Source organism: Alligator mississippiensis, chromosome 2 (genome assembly GCF_030867095.1).
Source record: "Alligator mississippiensis isolate rAllMis1 chromosome 2, rAllMis1, whole genome shotgun sequence".
NCBI classification, from domain to species: domain Eukaryota; kingdom Metazoa; phylum Chordata; order Crocodylia; family Alligatoridae; genus Alligator; species Alligator mississippiensis.
This window is the reverse complement of record NC_081825.1, coordinates 177,483,605-177,509,420: the sequence shown is the minus strand read 5'-3', so window position 1 is coordinate 177,509,420 and position 25,816 is coordinate 177,483,605. Positions and strand designations below refer to the sequence as shown.

Sequence of the window (25,816 nt, the reverse complement as noted above, 5' to 3'; positions counted from 1 at the left end):
TGGGCCCTCCTGGTGTGACTTGCACCCCCACCCACAGCCTTGCCAGACAGGGCCCCCAGCTGCCAAGGCTATAGGCCAGGGACCCAAGTCTATAGTCCCCTGCCCCCTGCAGCAGTGCCCAAGCCCCAGCTGCTGCTTGCAGGAGGCTGCTGCAGCCTGAGTGGGGAGCCAAGCTCCCCCTCCCCCACTGATGGCATGGCCAGAGCAGAGCCCATGGGGTGGGGGGGGCAGGTGCAGGCTGCCTGCGGTAGGCTCAGGCGGGGGGCTGGCTCCTTGCCACTGCACTCATTCCTGGGTGGGGCAGGGAGGACCCGTAGCCCCCAGATCTGTGTGCGGGGCAGGGGTTGGGTTAGGTGTGGGCTACCTTTTGTGGGCTTGAGCTCCCTGCCCTGCTGTCCTCCCCCAGGGCCTCCCCAGCCCGGTGGGCAGGACCTGGTGTGGCAGGGCAGAGCAGGGCTAATTGGGGAAGCTCCTTGCCGCTGCCAGCCCTGCGCTGCCTTGGCGAGGTACCCCCAGCCCGCCTGGCAATAGTGGAGGTGGCAGTGCAGAGTTGTGCCCCTTGCTGCTTTGGGGTAGGCAGGGGGCATGTCACCTGGGCAGCATGGGGCTCGCAGCAACAAGGAGCTTCCCCATATGGCCCTGCTCTGCCCCGCAGTGCCGGGTCCCACCTGCTGGGCTGTGGAGGCCTGTGGGGAGGGCAGCAAGGTGGAAAGCCTGAGCCCGTAGCAGGAAGCCCACACCTGGCTCTGGCCCATGCACAGATCTGGGGGGCAGATCTGCCTCCCAGGAGTGCATGCAATGACAGGGAGCTGGCTCCACTACCCCACCCCCGGACAAGTCCAGGCCCCTCACTCTCAAGCCACAGCCCCCTGGGCCCTGCTGGTGCTCCTCACTCCCTGCATACAGCCCCCTGGGCCCTCCTGGACAGCTTCAGAGATTTGGGCAGTCTCCACTCACCGCTGCAGGAAGCTGGACCCAGACTCTGTGCTGGGAAGTAGGGGGTGGGGGAGGGGACCATGGGGGGACCCCCACCAGGCCCCATTCCCTGCCTGCTCCCCCAGCCTCTCTGAGCCTCCACCACCCATGGCTGCCCTGCCAACCCCCCTGTTGGCTCTTAAACAAAAAACAACCCCGCCCTGGACTCATGGGCTGTTGCAGCAGCCGTCAGGGCTCCTGGAGGCTCATGGCAGAGCCCCCCCACACAGCGTGGGGCAGTGGTGGGCAGCAGGGATTGCCCCCTAGCCTGGCTGGGGCCTTTCTTTAAAAAAAAATCAGGAGCTGGGGCTGGGCAGGCAGCCATGCGGGCAGGCTGGGAGACTGGGTGGGGTTGGGGGGCTCATGGCAGAGCCCTCCATGCAGTGGGGGGCAGCAGGGATTGCCCCACCGCCTGGCAGCAGCTGGTGAGTGGGGGGCTTTTTTTTTTTTAAAGAGCCGGGAGGCTGGGGGTGGGCGGGACAGCCATTGGCTGGGCTGAGAGAGTGGGATGGGGCCTGTCTGATTGGGAGATTCAGCTGAATTAATTCAGGGCAGTGATTCAAATCACTGTCCTGAATTGATTCGGCTGAATCTCCCAATCAGACAGGCAGCAGCCCATTCAAATCACTTTCCCCCAAATCGGCCAAATCCGAAGTGAATACTAGCCGCTTCGCACAGGCCTACCGCCTGGCAGCCATGCACATGTACATGCACGTAGTGTGCCCTGCCTGACTGCCCTCCTCCCACTCCCCCCAGCCCCCTGCAGGCTGGAATTCTGCCAACCCGCCGAGAGCACTTTGCAAAAGAGCAAAATTGGCATGTTTCTCTGTTAAGATGAAAATTCTGTGGTTTTCTCCAGTAAAGGGGAAAATCCGTGTTTTTTTCTGTTTCCCCATGGGAAACGGAAAACCCAGATCCCTGTTAATAATGTATGGCTGCAGTGCTTATTTGGTGCACCTCTTACCCCAAGTCTTCAGTGCTGCAGAAATGAAGGCTAACATTGAAATTGCAGAATAGTTCTGTAACAACCACTTTGCAGCCGCTGCTCTGAAGAAAGCAGGAGGAACCAAACTAACTTTCTCACAAGATATATGATGGAACTCAGTAGTGGACTGGTTTGAGTGATATATTGAGAACTGGCTTAATCTGATGACAAATTGTGAACATAATTGTGAGAAAAATCGATGGAACTGTCATAGCCAAAGTTTTCAACATTGGGCTAAAGAGAAATGTAAAACGTATGCTGACTATCCCAAAGCCTATTTCCATAGCCTTGAACAAAGGGCAGGGAAATCACTGTTTTATTGCTGATGCTGTTGAAATTTGGAAGGAATTGAATAAGACCTTGGAAAGAGAAATACACAATGACAGAGTTAAATTACAGGCACTAAAAAGGAATGAATCAAGCACTATCTCCAGCTCATTTTCTTGCCAATATTCTCAATCCTCAGTACCTCAATCCTTAACTGCTGAAGAAGAGTAGTTGGCTATGACATGGGCATCTAGCAATTATCCCTCCATAACACCAGCTATAATAAATTTCAGGGCTAAGGGTGAACCATTAAAGAAATATGCTTTCTGATGAGGTTTTAAAGAAAGTCACACCAGTGAACTGGTAGAAGATAAGCACCTGGATCCATCAGAGACTATTGAAGTGATCATCCAGTTTTTAATAGTAGTGCGGCGTGTGTAGATGAAACGGGGACCCTAAATTGAAGTGGTGGGTTTTAAAAAACACCACTTCAATTTAGGGCTAATTAAACCCCTGTGTTGTGCACACCCCGCTGACTTACCTGCCTTTCCACCTGGGAGGGTGAGCTGCACCTGCCCACAGGCACCTGGCTCAGGTGGTCCCAGGGGGTACCGCAGCCACGGAGGGAAGCACCAGGCCCCTGTGCAGCTCAGGCAGGCAGGCAGGCTCCAGGAGAGGGGCTCAGGCTCACCACTTTTCTTGATCACAGGCTGATTTCCCAGACTGCTCACAGGTTGCCTGCAGGGCTTCCTGCAGAGCCATGGAGCTGCACAGAGCCTGGTGCTTTGCTTCACAGCTGTAGGGCAGTTTGCTGTGCTCCAAGTCATTGAAGACACATTACGCCGCCGAATTTCCTACAGCAGCTGGAATTAATGCACAATACTCTGCTGAGGCGTGCAAACACCAATACCATCAAAGTGGTGCAAAATCATTTAGCCCGCTTTAAAGTGTCGCGCATACACACCTCTTGTTTACTTTTTCTGCAGGTGTAGAGAGAATATTTTCTTCCTTTGGACAAATTCATTCTAAATTGAGAAATTGCTTCAGAACTGAAAAAGCAAGAAAGCTTGTCTTTCTTTTGCAGTCTATGAATAAACAGAAAGAGGAAGGTGAAGACTGAGTTTGCGGCATAACCCAGTATTTTAAGTTTCTCATCTTGGCTGAAATAATCTATTTAATTTTTGTTAAAAACAAATTTCACATTTATAACCAATATAGTTAAAAATTCAAAATATGCTTCTTTTGTTAAAATAATTATCCATGTTTGTTGTTGAAGAAAAATATCCAAAATACATAAGTTTCTTGTTTTATTTAGATGTTTAAATTGTTTTATATTTAGTTATTTATTTATTTAAATTAAACAATTTAAACATCTGTTGTTTTTGGTGACCACTGCTGTTGCCCTCCTAATACAGTATGGCAAAAACATTCCCTAAATATCCATGATTAATCTAGTGAACAGGAGATAGTTCACTTCCCAATGACTTCACAAGTATTTGCTTCAATTAGCTTTGGTAAATAAAATAACTAAATCATAATTCAGTTTTCTGATGTAGCTGCAAAATTAATCTGAAAAAAATTCAAAATAAATTGCTGCTTTAAAATGTAGTGTGTATGTTCTAAAAATGAAACCTACATCTATCTCTGAATTGTGAATAATACGTATTGAAGTTATATCAAACATCAAGAAAGCCCTTTTTTGGTAGAAAACAGGCTTCCTGACCAGCGATTTAAATTGTGATTTAAATCTATTTGATTTAAATGAAACCCATCCTAATTCAGGGGTGCCTTTTCTCTGATTGATGGAGTTTTGTGCATGGCTGGCTTCTGTCTGAAAAGCCCTTGTGTTTCTGAGGCTGCTCTGAAGCAGTTAGAAATGCTCAGAGATGATGCTTACAGGTGAGATGCAGCCAAGTGGTTTGGAAGAGACCTGGGAGCTGTGGAGCGGCAGTGAGGGTGACCGAGAGCAGCAGAAAGGAGCAGTAGCCTGGTGGAGAGACTCCAGAGAAGGCTTCTGTCCCCAGAGCACTTCTGCAGGGGTAGGTGGTAGCACCCCTTGGAAACTGCATAACCTGTAGGAGCAAGGGTTTGACTTGCCTAAAACTTTGGCCCTTCTGAGTCAGGACACCAAACAGTGAGTGGCGCATAACAAGGGGACCAGGGTAGAGCCAGCTACCTCAGTACCCCCATACAGCTGAGGGAGGAGGGTGGGTTCAGAGCTATTCCCAGGCTGGGAATGGGGCATAGTCACCCTTACTGTTGATTGATTATTCATGTTTCCCTACGCTGCTTTCCATGTTTCTCTTTTCGCTTTCATGAAGTCTGATCTGGTAGTGAAGAAATAGTATTTCCCATGAATGAACTCCCTGTATGATATAATTTAGTTTCCTGCATTTCTGGTCCGGTGCTTAAACTTGTATGGGTGAATTTGTTAGGAGGTGTTTCTAGGAAGTGAATGTGAGCTTTCAGGTGGGCAAACCGTGCCTGGTAGAAGGATTACACCTGGGCTAATTAGCCAGGTGTACAAGTTGGACTACATGTGTTCACTTCTTGATTGGCTGGGAGGCCCTCTAAGTACTCGCTTAGAGCAACAGGCTACAGGCTTGCCTCATTATACCCCAAAGGTGTGAACAATCCTGAAAGACGCCTTTAGATCATAACAGAACCCTTATCAAGTGAAATGGGGCATGCTGTAATTAATTGTTTTCCCTTAATCAAAAACAATAGGTTTTTAAAACTATATACATCATTTTAAGGCCAGAATTTTTAATTTTCATTCAGGCAGGAATCAACAGTTGTCAAAATGAGAATTACTGGCATTTGCATGTTTGGGGAATCCAGCAGACAAATGGGTTATTTGTCCACAACAGGATATGTTCTCATGTGCTTTGGGCCCATCTCCCTACAAGGGGCCTGTGACACATAGTGTTGCAACAAAATGTTGAGCCCTCCCTTTCCATTCCAGTCTTGCTCCCCCCCAGTGTCCCTGCTCTGTTTGTGCCCACAGATGCTTATGTTGCTACTTTTGGCATTACCTGGTGAAATGGCTTTCCAGGTATAAGCAGTGTCATCCAACCCGCATGCCTTAGCAAGTGCAGGATGGCACTGAATTTGTCATCTGGCTTTGTATATAATGTATGGGCTAAGTGTACACTGAGAGCTGGCCCAGCATCCCCTGGTCTGAGTTCCCTGCTCCCTGCAGTTTCCCAAGGAGCTGTCCACACTGCAGGTCACCAGCCCAGGGCCTAGAAGATGATTGTTAGCTCTAGTGACTTGCACACTGTCATCACAAGTGTCTATCCTGCTGTCTAGCACCCTTGGGCAGGGAGAGCTGCCCAGGTATCCAGGGGTTAGCGTTCACACTCCCATGTCCCTGCTCTGATTCTGTTTCAGAGAGAGGCTGTGGGTCTAGGTTTTGAGGACAGCTGGAGCCAGCAGGGTTGGGCAGTGTAGCACATCAATGTTAAGGTGCAATAGAAGAGGACATGGACAAGGATATGCCTGCCCTCTCACTTACTGGTGGGGTCCAGTTCAAGTTCTCAACTGTTCAGTCTATCGAAGAGAAACAATTCACTCCAACAGTTTTACATTCTTTATTCTACTATGGTAGTCATAACAGCTGATGCTTGCTTGCCAGTTTAACTCCCTGTAGGATCTGGGATCATCTGATTCATACATGTTGGGGGTTCCAGAGAAGTTCAGACTGTCCAGGGCCAGTCTCCATGGCCATGTTCTGGGAATGGCATTGTCTGTTCACACCACAGGGGCCAGGCCCACCTGGCAGTTGGCTCTGTCGAAGACGGTGTAGTAATGGCGGAGGAAGACGTCACCAAGGATCCAGAGTTGACCAGAGTCCGTGGGGACACTGATACCTTCAAAGTTGCATGTGCAATAGCCTGTTGACTGCATCAGGGAAAATGCACAGGGCAATTATAAGGTGGCAGGTCCACCAAGCCCTTGAGCAGCAGCTCTAGAGGACTCATGTATTGTAATGACTTGGGTTGCTGTGGGATCTCCATAGCTAAACTGCATTAGTTTGGGTGAGGACTTAGATGGGAAGCCTCTCAGGGTCAGGGAGAAGGTGCAGGAAGAGCCACTGGTGAGTTAACACTGACCCAATGCAACTTGCTGCTTTCAGGTCCCTTGTGATAGCTAAAGAGGCCTTTCTGAGAGAAAGGGTCTTCTCACCAGTGCCTTGCTGCTATGCTAAATCCTGCCATGTTTGTAACTGGGTAGGGGCTTCCCCTGGCTGTTTCTCTATTCCTCTGTGGCCAGGGGTTGTTAAAACTCTTGTTCCACCTCAGTGGGAAGTGCATGCTTTGATCGCAGAGGAAGACAACTACTTCCTTAACCCCAAACACATCTACTTGGGAGCATAAGGGACTGCTATCTCTTTATTTAACTCCCCACTAATCTCCCCTGCCTTGGTGATACCCTGAGGTGACCAACTCTGTGGGCTAATCCCCTTGAATTTCCTACTTTGGGATTCCCTTGACCTTGACTGTTTCTCTTCCTGGATCCCTTAGGGGAAAGGCTTTCTGCACTTTGTGTATTAGGGGCAGACTGTGGGCTGTGTCTCAGTGAAGTTTCTGGAGCCTCATGCTTTAGATGTGCAAGGGGCTGTTAGTAACCTTGGGTATAAATTCTTGCTAAGAGGCCCCATGTCTGATTTCTGGTCAGGACACTCACCTGGGATATGTAGGCACTGGCAGGCAGAGGGAACTCAATGCCATGGATGATGAAGACGACATCAGGCAGGTTGTTGATGTCATGGCAGTTCACTGTATACTGTAGGGAGGAAAGTAACACACACTGAGAAGGAACAGTCACATGGCAGGTACTAAACTCTTCACCAAGGCAGATGGATTGAGGGGACAGAGGAAAGCTGCCTGGGATCAGAAATGGAGTTTAGATAACAGTCTCTCTGTGACTGGGCCAGCTCCACAGACTGAGCCAGGCACATCTGGATCTGAGAGCAAAAGCGCCATTAGCTGAAGGCTCCTGATGCTGGCTCTAGCTTCCAAAGTTAAAGAACCAACTTTGAGAGGTCAGAGAGAGTAGCAGATTATGACCCTCTCTACACGGTCTGGCCCCTAGAGGATGGCAGAGAATCTCTGTGTGTTCATGTGGGTCATAGGAGGGTGGAAACTGTAGGGCTGCCGGTGAGTGAACATGTTTAATCCCATTCTTACTGATTGTAGCCTGTGGATGAACACATGGGGAGCCAATGGCTCAATCTCACCTGTGTGTAGCAGAGACCTGCCAATACTCACACCTTCTCCCTGCACTAACCTCGCCATAGGAATTCTGGCTGATGCCAATGTGTTTCAGGATGAGGAAGACATCATTTGGTGGCCCAGTCAGCAGAGAGGTGCCAGTGTCAATGATGGCCTGACAGCCAGTAGTACAAGCAACGGCTTCGCCATTTATCATAATTCTGGAAAAGAGAAGATCAGGTGAATGATCCCAAATAGAGCTCTGATCTCATTCCCTCTCCTTCCTTCTCATTTCTTGAAGGCATGAACCTTCAGAGGCAGCCCTATGAGGAGGGGAGCAATCCTACCATCCCATTGCTCCAACCGCCAAGAACTTTCTACTCCTGTCTCTTCCTAGATTATGTCTTCCTTTGCTACTTGCCCTTGCTCCTTGTCCTAACCCCTGCAAATAAACACCATCACTTCATTGCTTGTGTGAGGGGATCATGCGAGCACGTTAAGCAGAGCTGGGCAGATGGTAGAGGGTTCCTGGTGTGCAAAACCTTGGGAGCTGCTGGGACAACCTCCTTGCTGCTAAGACCCCTGCCCGTGGTTCTCTAGAAGGTGCTATCATGGCTCTCTGCTTCTCATTTTCTCTGGTTTCTGTAATTTGAGCCATCCCAGGCATCTTGCCTCCAATTTTCTTGTTTTTTCCAATAACCCCAGGTGGCTCTGTGAAGGGGAAGCACCAAGCAGCGGTAGTTACCTGTCCATGGTGATTTGCCAGTAGGTTTCAGCAGACAGGGGAATCCATTTGAGGCTCCCGGAGTAGCAAGATGAGTCAATGCCACCAAACATCACAAAGCTCCCACTCTCTTTACTAGGAAAGGGGGAGGGAAGGTTATGGAAAAATACCTAAGTAATTAGCTAAAGCAGCTACAGCAGACATGATAATTAGGACTGGGGTATATTGGACTACAGCCAGAATGGAACACTTCTCAGTGGAGCCACGTATACCATCATTTAGCTGTCAGAGATACAGCACTGTGAATAAGCAGCAGCCCCGACTTGGATATCCCCTTGAGCTGTGTCCTTGGCAGGTCTCAAAAGCTAAACAAGGTTATCACAGCACTAATATTAATGACACAGTGGGTGTATCTATATGAGAAGCTTTACTGTGCAGTAAATTAATCTAACATGCAAGAAAGCATCAGCATCTACATGTGCGCAGGACTTACTGCACAGTAAATTAGACTAATGTGCTTTTTGCTAGTACCGAGAAATACAGGGTGTCTGTACATGTGCTCCAGGGTAGAGGTGAGGGATGCTTTAATTAGAGTGGTTCTGAGAGCCGCTCTAATTAAAATGCCTGCAGCATCTCATGTATTCAGTGCCCTGCACTTCAAAATGGTGAAAGAGGCACTTGAACTAAAGTTTGTTCGATGAGCTTTAGTTAAAGCACCTAGACCACCATTTCAAAGTGTGGGGACACTGAATAGATGTAAGGTGTAAACTGCTGGAGTATGTTAATTAGCATGCTCCAGCAGGTTTGATTAATCTAAGTAGCACATGTTGGAGCAGACATCTGGCACGTGAATAGGTGGTCACAGGTACTAGATTAATGGCACATTAGCTACAGCACAGTAGCGCACGTGTAGATGCTGGCCAGGAGCAATTCACTTCCAGTCAGCCCAGAGATTGGGGGCCTGCTATTGCCTGGCTAAGCCCCCATGCAGGGGAAGCTGTGCCAGCTGCAGGGGCTGCTGTCTCCCTGCCACGTGGAGATTAGGACCCATCCTGATCTCCACATGGCTAGGAGAGCTGTCAGTTCTGCTGCATCCCAGCCACATGGAGATTGGGTCAGGATTTGGCTGGGTAGCTGGACCTGGGGTTTACAGTGGACGTTAAGATGAATATGAGTCAGCAGTGTGCCCTTGTTGCCAAAAAGGCATACTGGGCTGCATTACTAGGAGTGTTGCCAGCAGATGGAGGGAAGTAATTATTCCCCTCTATTCTGCACTGGTGAAGCTATATTTGGAGTACTGTGTCCAGTTTTGGGCCCCCCACTACAAAAAGGATGTGGAAAAGTTGGAGAGAGTCCAGTGGAAGGCAACAAAAATGGTTAGGCGGCTGGGGGACATGACTTATGAGGAGAGGGTGAGGGAACTGGGCTTATTTAGTCTGAAGAAAAGAAGACTGAGGTGAGGTTGGTAGCAGCCTTTAACTCAGGGGTGGGCAAAATATAGCCTGCAGGCCTGATGTGGCCCATGAGGCCATTCTATCCAGCCCACAGGGCCCCTAAAAAATTTAGAAAATTAATATTTATTTGCCCCTGGCTGCCTGTCACGCAGTCCTCGATGACTTGCCAAAACTCAGTAAGCGGCCCTCCGCCCCGAAATATTTGCCCACCCCTGCTTTAACTGCTTGAAGGGAGGTTCCAAATAGGATGGACCTGGACTGTTCTCAGTGCTGGCAGATGAAAGAACAAAGAGCAATGGTCTCAAGTTGTAGCAAGGGAAGTTTAGGTTGGATATTAGGAAAAACTTTCTCACTAGGAGGATGGTGAAGCACTGGAATGGGTTACCTAGAGAAGGGGTGGAATCAACATCCTTGGAGGTTTTTAAGACCCAGAGAGACAAAGCCCTGGCTGGAATGATCAAGTTGGGGATGGTCCTGCTTTGAGCAGGAGGTTGGACTAGATGACCTTCTGAGGTCCCTTCCAACCCTAATTTTCTATGATCCTATGAAAATGGGTTGACATAAAACTGGTTTTCCAACAAATCTTGCCAGCGTTATGCAGGAAATATACCTCTTATGTAAAAACAAAACCGACCAAACTGAAATGTCCTCTTCAAATACCAAAGGGTTCAGTGCCTTCTTGTAATTTATTTCTCATGCCTAAGGCTTTCTGACTCTGAATGTGGGCAAGCATTCAACAGGCTGCCTAGAGAAGTGGTAGACCCTCTGTCCCTAGATAGGTTGGACAGGTACTTGATTGGGGACTGGACTAGATGATCTTGTGAGGTCCCTTCCAGCCCTACTTTCCAATGAACCTATATCCCCATTTCTTTTTGTGGGCTGGGCTGCCCGGTCAGACTCCATTTCCCATGATGTAACTGCCCCCCCCTCCTTGAATGGAAACAATTGTTCATTGTGTGATATAGTCCGATGGGGAAGATTTGTCTAATACAGAAGAAACAGACTGTGATACACCTAAACTACAACATAAACAAGTCACCATGACATTACCTGATCAAAATCTATGGGGTTTTGATATTTTGCCAGGAAGCTGATGTATTCCTCCTAAAATAGCTCATTTTCCAACCAGTTCTAGTTACTAGATTAATCTTATGTAAAGTCCCCTTACAGTTTTCATTAACGATATTAGTCATTTCTGCTCCCTGAACTTCACTGGCTCAGTAACACGGAATGGCTGTTGCATTCCACCCCAAAGTTGGCTCGATTTTGGGAATTCTGGTATACGCCATTTGTTCAGTGATTTTTCAGTGTGAGAAACAGGAAAGAAGGTGAATCCCACTGCTGCCAAATGGGTGGTTTCCAGCCATGACTTACGAGGTCAGGTAGACAGAGAAGAGATCCTGGGACACCAGGTGTTTATTCATCATGTTGTCAAAGACAGGGGTTGCTCCTGCGAGAGAGATGCTAGGGAAGGCCAGACCCAGGATTCCATCGAAGGAGAGGAAGTAGAGGGTGAAAAAAGACTCATTCGTGCTCAAGCCAAAGATCTGGTGGGTGATCTGAATGTCTCCAACCTTCAGGGAGAGATGAGGAAATTGAGACATATACTGTGGGAAAAGCCACCCTGGCCCACCAGAGGGACCTATCAGGATGGAGAGATCTCTGCATTGCCTCAGAGGCTGTGTTTCTCTGTACTCTGCTCCCTCCCTCAAGTCAGTGTAGCCCACAAATGGTTTCAGTAAGCGGTCTGGCTCCGAGAGGCCTGACCTTGATCTCCTTTACTGTGGAGTTATTCAGGTGATGTGTGTGGATATCATGGTATAAATGGGATCAGAATGAGACCCTGGTATCTAGAACAGGTTAAATGAATATTACACATATCAAGAATAGTATGAAAGCTCTTTAAACACATTGGATGTAACAGCTGTCTCTGTGTTGGATGCTCCAAACTCATGCTGATAGCAGGGAAAACAGGATCTTCCTGCTCTAGGACAACCCCTTGCCTATAAAGGAAGTTCCCTATAGCTGCTGATGGAGCCTATGACACAATGGGGAGCATCACCAATTCCAGTCAATAAAGGACAGTGGTGTGCATGCACCCTAACCTGTTTGGTAGGACTCAGCACAGGGAATACTTTGCATGGAAGCAGGTATACAGTACAATAAAGCACAGTTCTCTCATACTTTCTCTTTCTCTCTCTCACCCTTTCTGCTTCATTCTTTCTCTTCCCTTCCTTTCCCTTTCTCTCTCTCTCTCTGTAGCTTTTCATGCCCCATATAGGTTATGTTTTGGCTTCCCAGCTCAGTCCCATCTTATTAAGCCTTCATCTTTCCTCTTCCTCATCCCAAAGTCTTAACACTTTCCTTGCCATTTACCTCAACGGTGTCATAAGCCAGGAAGCCAGTCATGAGGCCAATACCGTATTGAATGGCGATGCTCTGGTGTGTGGTCTGGTAGGTGGAGGAATCCTGTGGACTGAAGCGGTTGTGGTGGGCTGCAAGGACAGAAAAGTCAGCTGGTCACAGACTAGGCCTTTCTAGAGCCACATGATTCGGACAAGAAAGCACTAACTCCTGGCTTGACATCTATGTTTTGTTACCTAAGATAGGCAGCGGTTCTTGCACTAGTGGTTAGTATCTTTGCTCCATGTTCTACTGAACAAAAGTGCACAGCCAGCACACAGACTTATACAACAGGTGGCAGGGGCTTCAGAAAGTCATCTCATTCATTCACCTGCCCAAGGCAGGGCTACACCTAGATTGATTCTGAGGGACATGGAAAATATCCAACGGAAGATATTCCATAGCCTTCCCCAGTATCCGATCCCAGTCCTTTACTATTCTTAGAAGGAGAATGTTATTGTCAATAGTTTGTCTAAATCTCTTTGGCTGAAAACTAAACCAAATGTGTCCCTTTCCATCCAGATTATATGTGCCACGAGGAAGACATTTTTCCAGCGAACACAATGACATGGGCATCAAATGTTTGCTTTATTCTAGTCTATGCTGGGACCCAATCCCATCTCTGGCTGATTTATGGGACTTGTTATGTACAGAGCTCAGCTCTAAATGTGACTTTGTGACCAGGCATCCTCACTTACACCCACTTCGGCTCTTCCCAGATGATGACTCATGTACATTGGCTTCCCACCCTGGTTGGGAACTTCTCTCATGTAGGGGCCTTGACTGATCTCAGCTGTAAGTAGTGAAGAATTATTGCTCAGGCAAGCAGGTCCCAGACTGCTTTTCCCCTTCAAAGAAGGCCTTATCTCAGTTTGGGTGCAGTTTCTTGGTCTCCACAGCTGGCTCACATCTAGCTCTATCAGGACTGTCTCTAGCTTCCATATAGGGGGTTGTGATAAGCGATTTGTATGGAGGGCACACATCCATACCACTAACCATGGGAATATTGGGACATATTACTAGGACCCATTCTTTGCCTCTGATGCCAGCCAGCCGGTGGGAGGGTAGAGAAGGTCACTTCCTTTTTGCTGGTGTCAGAAGGCAATAGAGTTTGCAGGTGACTTACTGCAAGCTAGGCTGGAGCAGTGCACGGAGGGCACCCACAAGTTGGAAGAGCCAGTGTCAAAGAGGACGGTGAATTCCTGGGGTGGGGTGCCGATGGAGATGGTCCCCATGTACTGAAGCTGTCAAAATAAGACAGAAACATATCAAAGAGGAAACCATTGCTATCCAGGAACCAGATTCAGTGTTTTTTTACTAAATGATTTACACCAGCTGAGGGGCTGAGTCAAGGAGTCCTTGCTAAAGGCAAAGCCTGAACTAGTGTTTCTCTGGCACTACATCGCCCAGCACTGCTCCTAGTAGCTGCTGGCAGTCCAGCACTGGAAGGTGATCTCTTAAACTTATTTATGCATGTGCTGGTGTGGTCCCACTGGTGTGGCCCATGGCACATGGGCCCCCAGCTATTTTGAAGTTGGACAGCTCTGCTCTGTTTCATACTGTCCTAGCCATAGCTGGAGACAAAATGTCTCAACAGAAGGATTGCATACAGGGCTGTGGTAGTGACAAGATGGGCCCGTGGTTGAGGCATGCATGGGAGTAGCAGGACTGATCAGCTCCTGACAGAAGAGTGAGGAAGCTTTGCAGAGCTAAGGAGAGCTAATCAGTTTTAGGTAACAGTTTGAAAGGATAGGGAAATAAGGAGTCAGGAGCTGGGCACCAGCAAGCTTGCCCTCCTCAGGGTTCAGAGTGGCTCGTGCTGATGAGCAGGCATCCTGGCTTTCTTTGATTAAAAAAAAAATTCTAAAATTTTCAGATATACCTTCCCCCTGCCCCTGCAAATCCACATTTTTCCATGATTAAAATGAAATGCCACTATATATATATTTCTTATATATTTCATACATAGTGATGTTTCATTTTAGTCATGGAAAAATGTGGATTTTGGGTTTGGTTTTTTTATATCCGAAAATTTGAGATTTTTTTATCAGAATCCCTGCTGATGAGTGAGAATGGGGGTGAATGTATTAGAACTTTTTGCAAGAGGAGAAAATATTCCCTCAAGTGTCTTCTCCCCTACCATGGGGCACTAGCCAAGACTCTCAGGTGCTTTCTGTAGCCAACAAATCCACTGTTCTGCCATACTTACATCCATGTGGTTTGTTATGGGCTCAGTGCCAAACTTGGGGAAGTACTTGGATGCCAGGTTACGAGGATGTTTCTTCAGGAAATCTTCTAACAAGCCTTGTTCCTTAAGGTTCTGCCTCATGGATTTTCTTTTCTTGAGGGGGACCCTAAAGAACAAGAGATTGGAGAGAGACTAATCAATAACAAAAGAGCCATAGACCAAGCCAGCATCGAGGAGACACAGTGCAACTCAGCTTTCGCACTGCATCAAAACCTCTTATCATTCCTGGGTGGGAGAAGACCAAATTCTGCTGAAAGTTGGTAAAAGTTATATGCACAAATCCCAATGTCCTCAGATTATGTATAAATCATATTATAAAAGGTTGTCTTTTTCCTTGCTTTCAAAAGTGAACAGAGGAACACAAGAAGCGTGTTTACAGATAGAGAGCTGAGGGACAGAGAAACCCATTGACGTGCCCAAGGACAAGCAGGTGTTCTGGGAAGGAACAGGGATGTTCTTTCTGGTAGAGCAAGAAGCTGAACTTGGATCTTCCATATCCCAGTCTAGTACCTTTACAACAAGAATTTTCCTCTTCATATCTATGTTGTGTCATGCTTGTAGAAGTCATAGGATGCACTGGAACACTGCAAGCAACAACTCCAGCCCACACTTGCAGGACTTGCCTTTCTTATTATGCCATTGTAACATCACAACATCATTATGGTAAAGACACTCTACAACTTATGGGTGGTAGTGCACATTGCATTTTCCCCTCTGGAGAAACATAGGACATAAAAGGGCCTCCTGAGACACTGAGTTCTGTCCCCTGTTATTGCAGGCAACCACACCACATTATTCTTTCCTGAAATGTATGAAGCTTTACTTGCAGAGTTGGAAAACAACAAGCTGGTTTTCTTGCCAGTCGATCCTGTATAGATTAGTTCTTCATCTGTATGTTATCCTAGAGCAAAATAACTCATAGCAACTGCCTACAGTCCTGGATGTTGTGGATTTCCAAAAATTGCTTGAATCATCTGGATAGGGAATCATTGTAGGAAAATTTTATATGAAAATATTAAAATTGTAGTTATTATATGGCTTTGCAGAATTGGAAAACAATATAGGACCCCATGCATAGTGACTACATAGATACATATTTGGTGTATGGTGATGCAGTGTAGGATGTGCATGCAATCCAGTTGGTCATGCAGCCTACGCAAACCCAGGGTAAAGTGGGTAGGAAGTTTCAGCATGGCCCTGTAGAAAGAAAAGAGATGAAACCCCATGCATGGTAACTGCATCAGTAAAGTGTTGTCAGGTTGTAAAACATTCTCAGACAACAGCTTTAGCATGCACTGTATATAGATCAGTTTTCATAGTTTATATAGTCCCCAGAACAATCAATCAAATCATTAAAAATGAGTATCAGAATGCACAGTGTGCAGTGAAGACAAAGCAAGTGTTAATAGAATGCTTTGACGGTAAAGTTGGTGTCAGGAAAGGCTTTATCACATCCTTCTTTTTATGTGGAGTTGTTATGGCCTCCGGTATGCAACAGACCATGTGCGTAGCTGGTGAGCTTGGAGACTTGGGCTTCGCACATGACATCTGTGTCATAAATAAACCAGCTGCAGATATGTAGTAAATAACAGATGCTCTTGCAAATTCTGGCAACCAAACAGGTCTTTGGTTCAGCAGGGGTCCAAGGTTAACCTTGCTTTTTATCTGACTCCCTACATATCTGAAAAAGGACTTTTTATTATCCTTGATATGTGAAGCCAGATGGAGTTTGGTTACAGCCTTGGCTTTCCTGGTCCGCTCCCTGCAGGTATGGACCAGTGCTGAGTACTCCTCCTTAGTGGTGATTCCAGCCTTCCATCCTTTATAAGTCTCTCTTTTTAGGTGTAAAATATAGGAGGTCCTCAAGTTCCCTGCTGAGCCAAGGGGGTTGTTGTGCTCTTTTGCTACCCTTCTTCTGAGATAGGATGAATGAGAACTCTTGTTCTGGGGCAGGGTGCTCAATTGCTCCTTTCTACAACCAGCTGTCTGTCATTCTCTCTAATGATGCAGGTAAGGCTTCCTGACTTTGGTTGTTTGAGACTGGCATTGTCTTGGAGAGCACACCTATGGAAGGAGCTTCTGAGCATCTTGAGAGGGAAACTGTGAGCATGTCAGAGCATAGATTCATAGATGCTAGGGTCAGAAGGGACCTCAACAGATCATTGAGTCTGACCCCCTGCATAGGCAAGAAAGAGTGCTGGGTTCTGATGACCCCAGCCAGACGTCTGTCCAGCCTTCTCTTAAAGACCCCCAAGGAAGGGGAGAGCACCACCTCCCATGGAAGCCCGTTCCAGATTCTGGCCACCCTTACCATGAAGGAGTTTTTCCTGATGTCCAGCCTAAATCTGGTCTCTGTCAGGGCACACAGACACAGCACATTGTAAACAGTTTGCACGGGGAAGAGGGTGTTTTATTGTTGGTGGGTGGGGTAGGTGGTGGAAGGACTCTGGTGTTGAGGGGTCAGGGAGGGTCTGTTTGTTGGGGAGGGAAGGGAAGGGGGCGGCTATTTGTTGGGGAGGGAGGTGGGATGGGTGGCTGTTTGTTGTGAGGGCAATAAAGTGGTTTTCTGAGAACTTGTCAGCAGCATCAGCAGCTATTCAGGCGACCTTCAGTAGGGAGTGCAGGAGAAGGTGGTTAGCCAGCACCATGTGGACCCAGTGCCATGGCCTCTTGTGGCAGGTCTGCAGCTCGCCCAGGGCCTTGGTGGGGGATGGGGGAGGAGGGGGTGCTGCTGTCGCTGCCACTGCAATTGGTGCTCCCGCTGCCAGGTGTGGTTCGCCTGTTGTGCCTTCTCCTCTCAGGCCTTGTGGAACAGCTGTCTCCAGGCCTTGCAGATGTTATGCAGCATGCAGGCTGTGACAATGACCCAGGGGATATTGTCCTTGGTGAACTTAAGGCAGGTGGTGAGGTTGTGCCAGTGTTCCTTGAGGCAGCCAAAGGTGCACTCCACCAGTATGCGGGTCTGGCCCAGGCACTGGTTGAAGTAGGCCTGGTGGGGACCCACCTGGCCAGTGTAGAGCCACATGAGCCAGGGCAGTAGTGGGTAGGTGCGATCTCTGATGAGGAGGGGCGGGACCACCACAGTGCCCAGATGGAGGTCCGGCAGCCCTGGCATGAAGCACCCACTGTGCACTAACGCTGGCAGGGCAGAGTTCTGAAACACATAGTTCTTGTGGGCACTGCCCACCCAGCCAGCACTCACACTGGTGAAGGCACTGCAGTAGTCAGTCATGGCCTGGAGTACAGAATGAAAGCCCTGGGGAGCCAAGGGGCAGGGTGGGGATACATAGAGCCAAGGGTCGGACAAGGGGCAGAGGGGGGGACACAGCAGGGAAAGAAGGCCAAGTAATACACTGCACAAAGTACCACACTGTTTCTAGGTGTTGTTGTTTTTAGCTTCCGTTTTTCTAACTTCTCTGTTTCCATTACTTTTGTGTGTACTCCTTACAAATTTCTTGGGTGCAACAAAGCTGCATTGTCCCCTGTCTGTCTGCCTCCTTTATTGGGAAGGAGCAAAAATGCCTGCCTCTGGGTAGGATGGGGGGAAGGTGAGAAGTGAAGGAAAACCCAAGCATTCCCCTATCTATCCTCAGACCCAGAGTGGTAATGAGACTTCAGTGCAAGGGTGGGTGAGGTTGAAGTGGGGGAAGGGGAAAGACTGGGAATAAACTTTTAACAAGCTCCTCTCAGTTTCTCCTGCTCCTGGGAGAACAAAGAAAAGGAGCTCAGCCTGAGAAGGTGATAATTGCCCTCTTTGAAATGTGAAGTGGTTATGTTATATGCCTCATTGCCAAGGAAAGGAGCAGCCCTGAAAGTTGCAATGCTGAAAGTGGGGTGACTTTCCTTTTGCTATCCCAGTCAGCACAAAGCAAAAATTCCCATGGCTACCGCGCTGCATTTAGTCAAGGGGAGGGAAAGATTAGGGGATGGAGGTGCTGTTGTCACCATGGCCAGGGTAAGTTTGGGGGTGGGGGGGGGGGATGAGGATGTGGGTCTGACTGTGAGCTGAGGCTGTGCAATTGTGACTGGCAGCAGCACAGGGAAGCATGGTGGCTATGGGCTACCTGCAATTTCTACATAGTGCCTTGACACATGGGTGACTTGTGGGTAGCCCTTGGGACCCTGTGGGTGACCCTCTTTGGTATACCCATCAGTGCATGGCTCTCTTTTTACCTACACCCATTTTTGGTGCTCTTCCACAAAAAAAATTGCCAGGATGGCGCCAGCATATTTGCACTGAATTATATATTTTGCACTGAAAGGGGGGGGGGGGGGGAAGACTATGCAGATTTCAGGTGCCCTGGTGCTATGAATCTGACTGTGAGGTGACCTTCCTTGGGCAATCCCAGCCAGCACAAAGAAAAAAAATGTGGCTATGGCTCTGGTTGCATTAAGTCAGGGGCAGGGGCAGATTATGGGGTGAAGGTGTTGTTGTCACCCTGGCAAGGGCAAGTCAAGGACAGGCAGTTGGGGAGGGGGGTGGTGGTGAGGATTTGGGTCTCACTGTGAGCTGAGACTGTGCAATCATGACTGGAGACCCTCCCTGGCATGCCTGTCAGTACATGGCTTATTTCTTACTTACACATGGTTTTGGTGCTCTTTTGCAAAACAATTGCTAGGATGGTACCAACATGTCTGCACCGAAATAAAGATGGTGGTGGTGGGGGTGAACTTTTTCTGACCCGATGAACAACAGCCCTATAAATTGAGGGAGCAGCGGTTGGGGTATGGGTACATTGTATTGATCTGTCTGAGGTTGAGGAGAGAAGACATCAGGCCAGCGACAGAAGAAAACAGCCAGTCAGGGCATGTAAGACTAGGGCAATGTGGTCCTATGAATGTCTTGGATGTCTCCAAGGAGAGATGCCCAGTAGGGGCACAATGAGACAGTGCTCGAATGCAGGCTGAAGTCCAATATGAGAGCTGGTTTCCAATGTGGAGCTGCAAGAGGGCATCGCGATGGGGGAGCAATGAGGACATCGTCCTCTACAACCGATACGTCTAGCCATTGGGAATTGACATCCCGACATGTGAAATGACACCTGAGATTAGGCTGGGCTTTGCAGGGGGGAGGGGGGAGGATGGGGGGATGGATGAGTGCAGACAAGTGGCATGATACATGGAGGCGGGGGCATTGTTTACTTCAATTGACAACTAACTAGACAGGTGGGGGCGGGATTTGGTTGTCATGCAGGAAGGTGAAGGGCAACGCAAAGCACAGAGGCTCTGCTTCCTGGTAAATACGGTTCAGGTGTTCAGGGCCTGAACTCCCCAAAATTTAGTCTGGCAGGCAGGCAGACAGGTCAGCAGGCAGGCAGGCGGGCAGGCAGGCCCTTGGTGGTTTTTCCAGAAATCTTCCTATGCACTTGTCTAACACCCTCCTCCCCTGCCCCCCATTCCTTCCTTCCTGTTTTTAGCTTTGAACGATACACTGCTGCTGCTACCACCACTGCCACCAAAGAAGAAAAGCAGACCATGTATGAAGCCTGAGAATGAGACCCAGACACACCATCACTACCTGCATGGTGTGGTTGAGGCACGTCGGTGTTAACTTGCAACAGTCCTACAATTGCCTTAGGTAAAAACTATGCACAGTGGACGCACAGTAATGGCCGATAAATTTCTTGGTTAGGTCCTGATCGCTGTTACTATTACTTGGTTGATTGCATGGTTGGGGGGGGGGGGGGGGGGGGATTGGTGGTTCTAGGTCTGTCTGCCTGCCTGCTGCCTCTGCTCGCTGCCCCTCTGGCCGTGGGGTGCCCTCCCTGCTTGCAAGTAAGGGCGATAAATAAAGTATGATAAAATGATAAATAAGTAAAACAAAGATGAGTAAAAAAAGGATGATGAAAGAACAAATAAGTAAAAACGATAAATAAAGTGGTTGGCTCCTGCTTTTCCCCCACATTTAATGGTGTCAGTTGGTTGCTTGACCATGCTTCCATGGTTTTTACGGAAGGCCTCTGCTCTCTGCCCTACTGGCCATACGGTACCCTCCCTGCTTTTCTTGTGTAGCTTTTTCATTGCTCTCTGCCCCATGGCCAGAGAAGTGGTTGGCTCCTGATTGCTTTTCCCCACATGTAACTGTGTGCCAACTCTGGCACTATGCACCCAGCACCTCTCAGCAGTCTGGCTCTATCCCTGTTGACAAGTAAAAGCTAAGAAACTGGGGGGGTGGGTGGTGTGCAGGAGTTAACCTTTATATTTATTTTAAAAACATTGCTAGGCCCATAATATAAAAGTAGAATAATCTACCGTTCTGGCTTCCACCCAAGCTGGAGGTCACCTCAGCATCCAGCCTATATTTGAACTCTTGTCTTCTAGTACTGCTGGTGCCAAAGGAGTTCTGAGTGCAGAGAAATGCCTGGCTGCTGCTCACTTTATACTCCCAGCACAAAGCCTTTCCTTTCTCATCAGTACCCCAATAAGAAATGCAAATGTTTCAATTACATTTATCAAAATGTTCTCAAGGGAAGGATTGGAAGAAGTGTCAAAGTTTAATTTTCATCTTCATGAGGCCATAACCTGAAAAATGGGGGGGAAGGATGGGGAGCTAAGGAATGTTTCCTTAGTAAGGGCTGAGGCACAGGACATGATAATATGAATATACCCTGCCACTATACCTGTAGGAACAGGAAGTGAGCCCATGATATATAACCCTGAACTGATGTTACTTACTCAGATCCCATGCAAGAGTTACACTATGCAAAATCAGGTTAAACTATAGTAGGCATGTCTACATGTGCAATTATGGTGCCTGAATAAACTTCAGAGCTTATTGCTCTGGAGTTTATTCAGGTGCAGCATGTGGAGCCCAGGGTGGCAGGGGGAGCAGCTCCAGCTGGCAGGGGGCCCCAGGGATCACTGCCAACCAACTGCTCCCCCTAGAGCTTAATGTGCTATGCAGAGGCTGGCTGGGGTACAGGGGAGCTTCAGTGCAGGGTTAGCCAGCAGACAGCCCCTACACTGAAGCACACTTGTGCCCCAGCCAGCCCCTCCAGTGTTGACATGTGCGCTGCTGCAGTTCTTTACTTTGCAGCAGGATAGTACTTGTACCTACAAGTACTATCCTGCTGTGGGGTAAATTACTTTACTCCAGCCCAATAGGATGTGTAGATGCTGAGATGTTTACTGCACAGCTAATTAGTAGGCCTGTGCCAAGTGGCTAGTATTTGCTTCGGATAAAGATCCACTCCTGCCTGGCGATCCCTGTTGCCCCCCACTGCCCCATGCTGCATGGGGGGGCGCTGCAGGAGTGGTGTGTCCTGGGGTTTTTCTAGTTTTTTTCCTTAAAGGGCCAGAGCTGGCCTGGGTAGGGCACCTGTGGGGGGGCTGGGGGAGTGGGAAGGGGGGGGTCAGAGGGCTCGTGCAGAGCCCCCCACGCAACGTGGGACAGTGGGGGGCAGCAGGGATCGCCCTCCCCCCCCAGCCTGGCAGCACCCGATGAGCACTGGGGCTTTTCTTTAAAGGGCCAGGAGCTGTAGTGGGGTTGGGGGAAGGAGGGTTTGGGGGGGCCTGGAGACTGGGGGCCACTGGCAGGGGTCCCTCCATGGTCTCTTCCCCCGCCCCTAGTACTTACCAGCAACGTGTCCAGCTGCAGCTCCCTGCTGCAGCCACTGGGGACTGCCCGAATCATCAAAGCTCTCTGAATCTTTTCCAAAGATTCGGAGAGCTTTGAATCAATTCAGACCTTTAAATTTGTCCACTGATTCTATTTGGATTGGGAGATTTGGCCACTGAATCAGGCCGAATCTCCTCCGAATCGAATCACCACCTGAAGTGTCGCACAGCTCTCCTAATTAGTCAGCTACACAGTAGATGCACCTAGGAGTATAAGTTAAAACTGATGCAAGCATTCTGTCTGCTTCTGTCCTAGGGTATCTGGTTGCTCAGTGCAAACAGGCTGTTATCAACTCCTCCACCATCTAGTGACAAATCACTGTAATAAATGCCCACTGTGGCAACTGCGTGAGAAGAGGTCACTGTCATTGCCAACTTTTGATACCAGCATAATTTACATTGGTGTGCAAAACCAATGTAATGTACACCAATGTTACTGTGTTATGTATGTAAGCCCTGAGATTTGACACAAATGAACCATCGGAGGTGGGGTATTATTGCTCTGGCCTTAGCGGGGTCTCGTGAGGGAAGCCTTTAGACATTTATTTATTTATTTGATTTGATTTGGCCACATCCTAAGCTTGGCCGGTCCCAAGGGTGATCTCTGCAGCTTTTCTCCTCCAAGTGTGAGCCTCCAGGCTTCAGCACCCTTGTTTTTCACTGAGCTCTCCTCAGCAGGTTCACATGAATTCAGACTCCTATTTAGGGAATTTGACCCCATTCAGGAACCTGTGTACCTAGTGAGTCTTGGCTGTGATGCAACACACTTTGCTCAAACCAAGATGGTTTTTGTTAGTAGAGGGGGCAGAGCCCTGAGGTTAGTATGGCTAAGTCAAACCTTACTGCTCAGTCCATCCAAGGAGAGTCATCTGCCTGGCTTACCCAAAGGGTTGTGGGAATCATCTCCCCTGTGGTTCTTGGGGTTGGGTGACCTCTGTACTGCACAGCAGACAGACCTAAGCCCAAGTACCTTTCCACCCAAATTTTTGGACCTGCTGCTTTTTCTGTTCTGGGTGATATGATAAGGGTTAATATTTGCACAGGAATCTTCTCCAATGCACTCCATCTATAGATGCCAATTCCATTCAGATCTTGATAATACATTTCTACCAACTCAGAGTATGCCCTTTGATGAGGACTTGCGTGTCCTAGTCTAGTGGAATATTTGATGCCTCATCCAGGAGGTAGTGGCCTGACTGAGTTGTGCATATTGTTAATAAAAATCATATACAGTTTCTTAGGTTCCCCACTATCTGGAACTGAGCTATGGAATGTTTCATCTCTAGTCCGTCGGTGGCACTGACACAAAAAGTGTACTGAAGGCTACCAATCTGGGACTGACTCCAAAGAAATGTGAGGGATTTCAAACAAGAGACAGTTAACCTTGGGGTGCATGATCAGTGAGGAGAATTTCCACTGACAACAATTAAACCTAGACTGTAAACAACTGGCTAACTCTCCAGATCCTCACAGATGTGCAGAGTTTTGTAAGACTCTGCTGCTATTACGGAAGGTTTATTTGTGGGTTTGTCAGTACTGAAGAACCACTGTATAAATTGTGATAGAAACTGAAATCATTTAGATGGTCAGGGGCTTGTGATTTTGCATTTCAAAAGCTGAAAAAGATTCTTCTGATAATTTTTGTTGTGGTTGACCTGCATTTCAGAATGCCTTTAATATGAGCTTGGAGGCAGCATTGACATAGGACAAAGAGGACTCAAGAGTTGTGGAGTTTATTACAAGAAGAATCAAAGCTTTCTATAAGAAAAATAGTGTCAGAGCCTAAAAGAAGCTCCCAGCAATGGTAGAACAGAAATTAGAGAAAGAAAAAAATTGCAGGACATTTACTTGGAAGTAAAATTATTTTGTGGTGATATGAAAATATACAAACAGAACAACGCTGTATATAAACAAGTAGTTAAAGTGAAATATTCTCCCTCTACTCACTTTGTCACCAAGCAGTGTGCGAGTCCCACCAAACTCAGCAGCAGCAGCAGCCACTTCATGATGTTCCCTTAACGCCCAAGTTGTTGGTGAAAGGAAGAGTGAGTGCTAAATAGAGCTGATGTTTGCACATTGCTCCTTATATATATATATATATATATATATATATATATATATATATATATATATAGTGCAGAGCAGAGCATATTTCTTTAGTGACCCTGCTTAGAAATGCAAATCTTCATGATAAGATCTATCTAAATGTTCTTACAGGGAAGAACATTTCCTGTAATTTGCAGCTTCTCACGTTCGCTAGCGCTGTGCCCTAACAAAAAGGGGAATCCTTGAGCGGGAACAGGTGAGCAGAAGGGAATGTCTCCTGACTAATGTTTGAAAAGCAAAGTCTCCAAGTTGGTTTAAACAACAGCACAGGAGGTACAAAGGAATGGCAATGGGAATGCAGAAACATTTGCCTCTTGGTCACTGGCTCCACTCTGGCCCCATATTGGGAGCAGAGGTTCTTTCATGGGATTGAGGGATGAGGTCTGGAGTCTTCCACACCTTTGGCACCATTTTAATTTGATCCCACGTCTTCACAGAGAGCTGCAGTCACAAGACTGGGAAATAAAATTGGGGGTACCAATGGGCTGGACCAGCTGGCTGACTCAGGCAGTGGATTCTGGAGCCTTTCACATCTGAATTCCAACACACATTTCCAGAGTGACAGTCTTGCTTCCACATTCAGTGGTTTCCTTCCAGCTCTGGGTTGGACAGCTGAATGTGGGGAAGGATGAGATGTTCAGACTTGTTTTAGGATTGAGACTAGGTGAGCAAGAAGTGATGGCCCTTGATATGTGTGAGCAAATGGTAAACTGTGTTTGGGAATGATACCGGGGGTAGTGGTGGATTATGGCCATTGCTGGAGGGGAAGGGGCAGGGAGATGTCCAGCCCTCCTTTGAGAGGAGAGGTCACAGTGATGTAGATCTCGAGGAGGAGGTCCTGGATGTCCCCCATCTGCAGGGAGATTACCTGGATGTGGAACAGTTCTCATCCCAGGTGAGACCCAGGCCTCGGTCTGTAGTGAGGCCTCATGGCTTACCCCTGACACTGCACCCAGGCTACGTGCCAGTGAGCCAGAAAGCTGCCTTATCTGAAATCACAAGGGGAATCACATGAGATTAGAGAACAGTATTTACTTTATATTTTGCCTATCAGGCTCCTGACCCTGTGATAACAAGCAAACAGTCAGTAGCTGGAAATGACATTGCCTCAAGCCAGCTGTACCTGTAAGGAAGCAGCCTTGTGCTGTACATGGAGCTGAGGAGTAGTTTCTGATGATCAGGGATCCTGGTTTTCTCTATTTAAAAATAGCAAATTCTCTGATTAAAAAACCCCCAGATCCATGTTTTTCCACAATTAAAATGAAACGCCACTTTATATATACAGTAAAAGCTCTGTTAACTGGCACTTTACAAGCTGGGATGCTCTATTAACTGGCATACCGGCTTGTAAGGTAAAGTGAAACTGGAAGTGCCCACCATGGCATTTCCAGTTTCTCCGAGGCCCTGTGGCCTGATGCAAAGCAGCCTGCGCTGCTGAGCCCCCACAGCCCGGGGCATAGCAGGTTGTGCAGGGCCTACCTACCTCCCCGTCCTGCGGGGCCCACAGGGCCCACGGGAGGGTCTGCGATGCTGCAGGAGGGGTGGCAATGCCCTGGATGTGGCGGGAGAAGCGGTGGCTCAAACAGGCAAGGACGCCTGTTCAGGCTGCTCAATTAACCGGCATATTTTGTTATCCAGCATCCCTCATTCCTGGGGGATGCCGGATAACTGAGCTTTTACTGTATATAGGTATCAGTTGAACACAATGTTTTACTGATATATTTACAATTTTAAAGAAATTTGGAAGCCTGCCAGTGCCTCAAACACTCTAATAAGATAAATTCTAAATACCTATCAATTTTGGCATCAGATTTTGAGTTT

The 25,816-nt window shown here is 47.9% G+C and overlaps 1 protein-coding gene across 1 annotated transcript; it reads right to left on the bottom strand.

Annotated features, from left to right (window-relative positions):
* Positions 1 to 5,806: 5,806 nt before the first annotated feature.
* Positions 5,807 to 23,929, bottom strand: LOC102562633 (pepsin A). The gene is made up of 9 exons (XM_019485279.2): positions 23,837 to 23,929; positions 14,234 to 14,378; positions 13,151 to 13,268; positions 11,998 to 12,116; positions 10,996 to 11,195; positions 8,189 to 8,302; positions 7,520 to 7,664; positions 6,917 to 7,015; positions 5,807 to 6,130 (listed from the first exon to the last, which is right to left on the bottom strand). Exons 1-9 carry the CDS (start codon positions 23,893 to 23,895, stop codon positions 5,981 to 5,983), a joined length of 1,149 nt encoding a protein of 382 aa, XP_019340824.1. The 5' UTR covers positions 23,896 to 23,929; the 3' UTR covers positions 5,807 to 5,980.
* Positions 23,930 to 25,816: the final 1,887 nt, after the last annotated feature.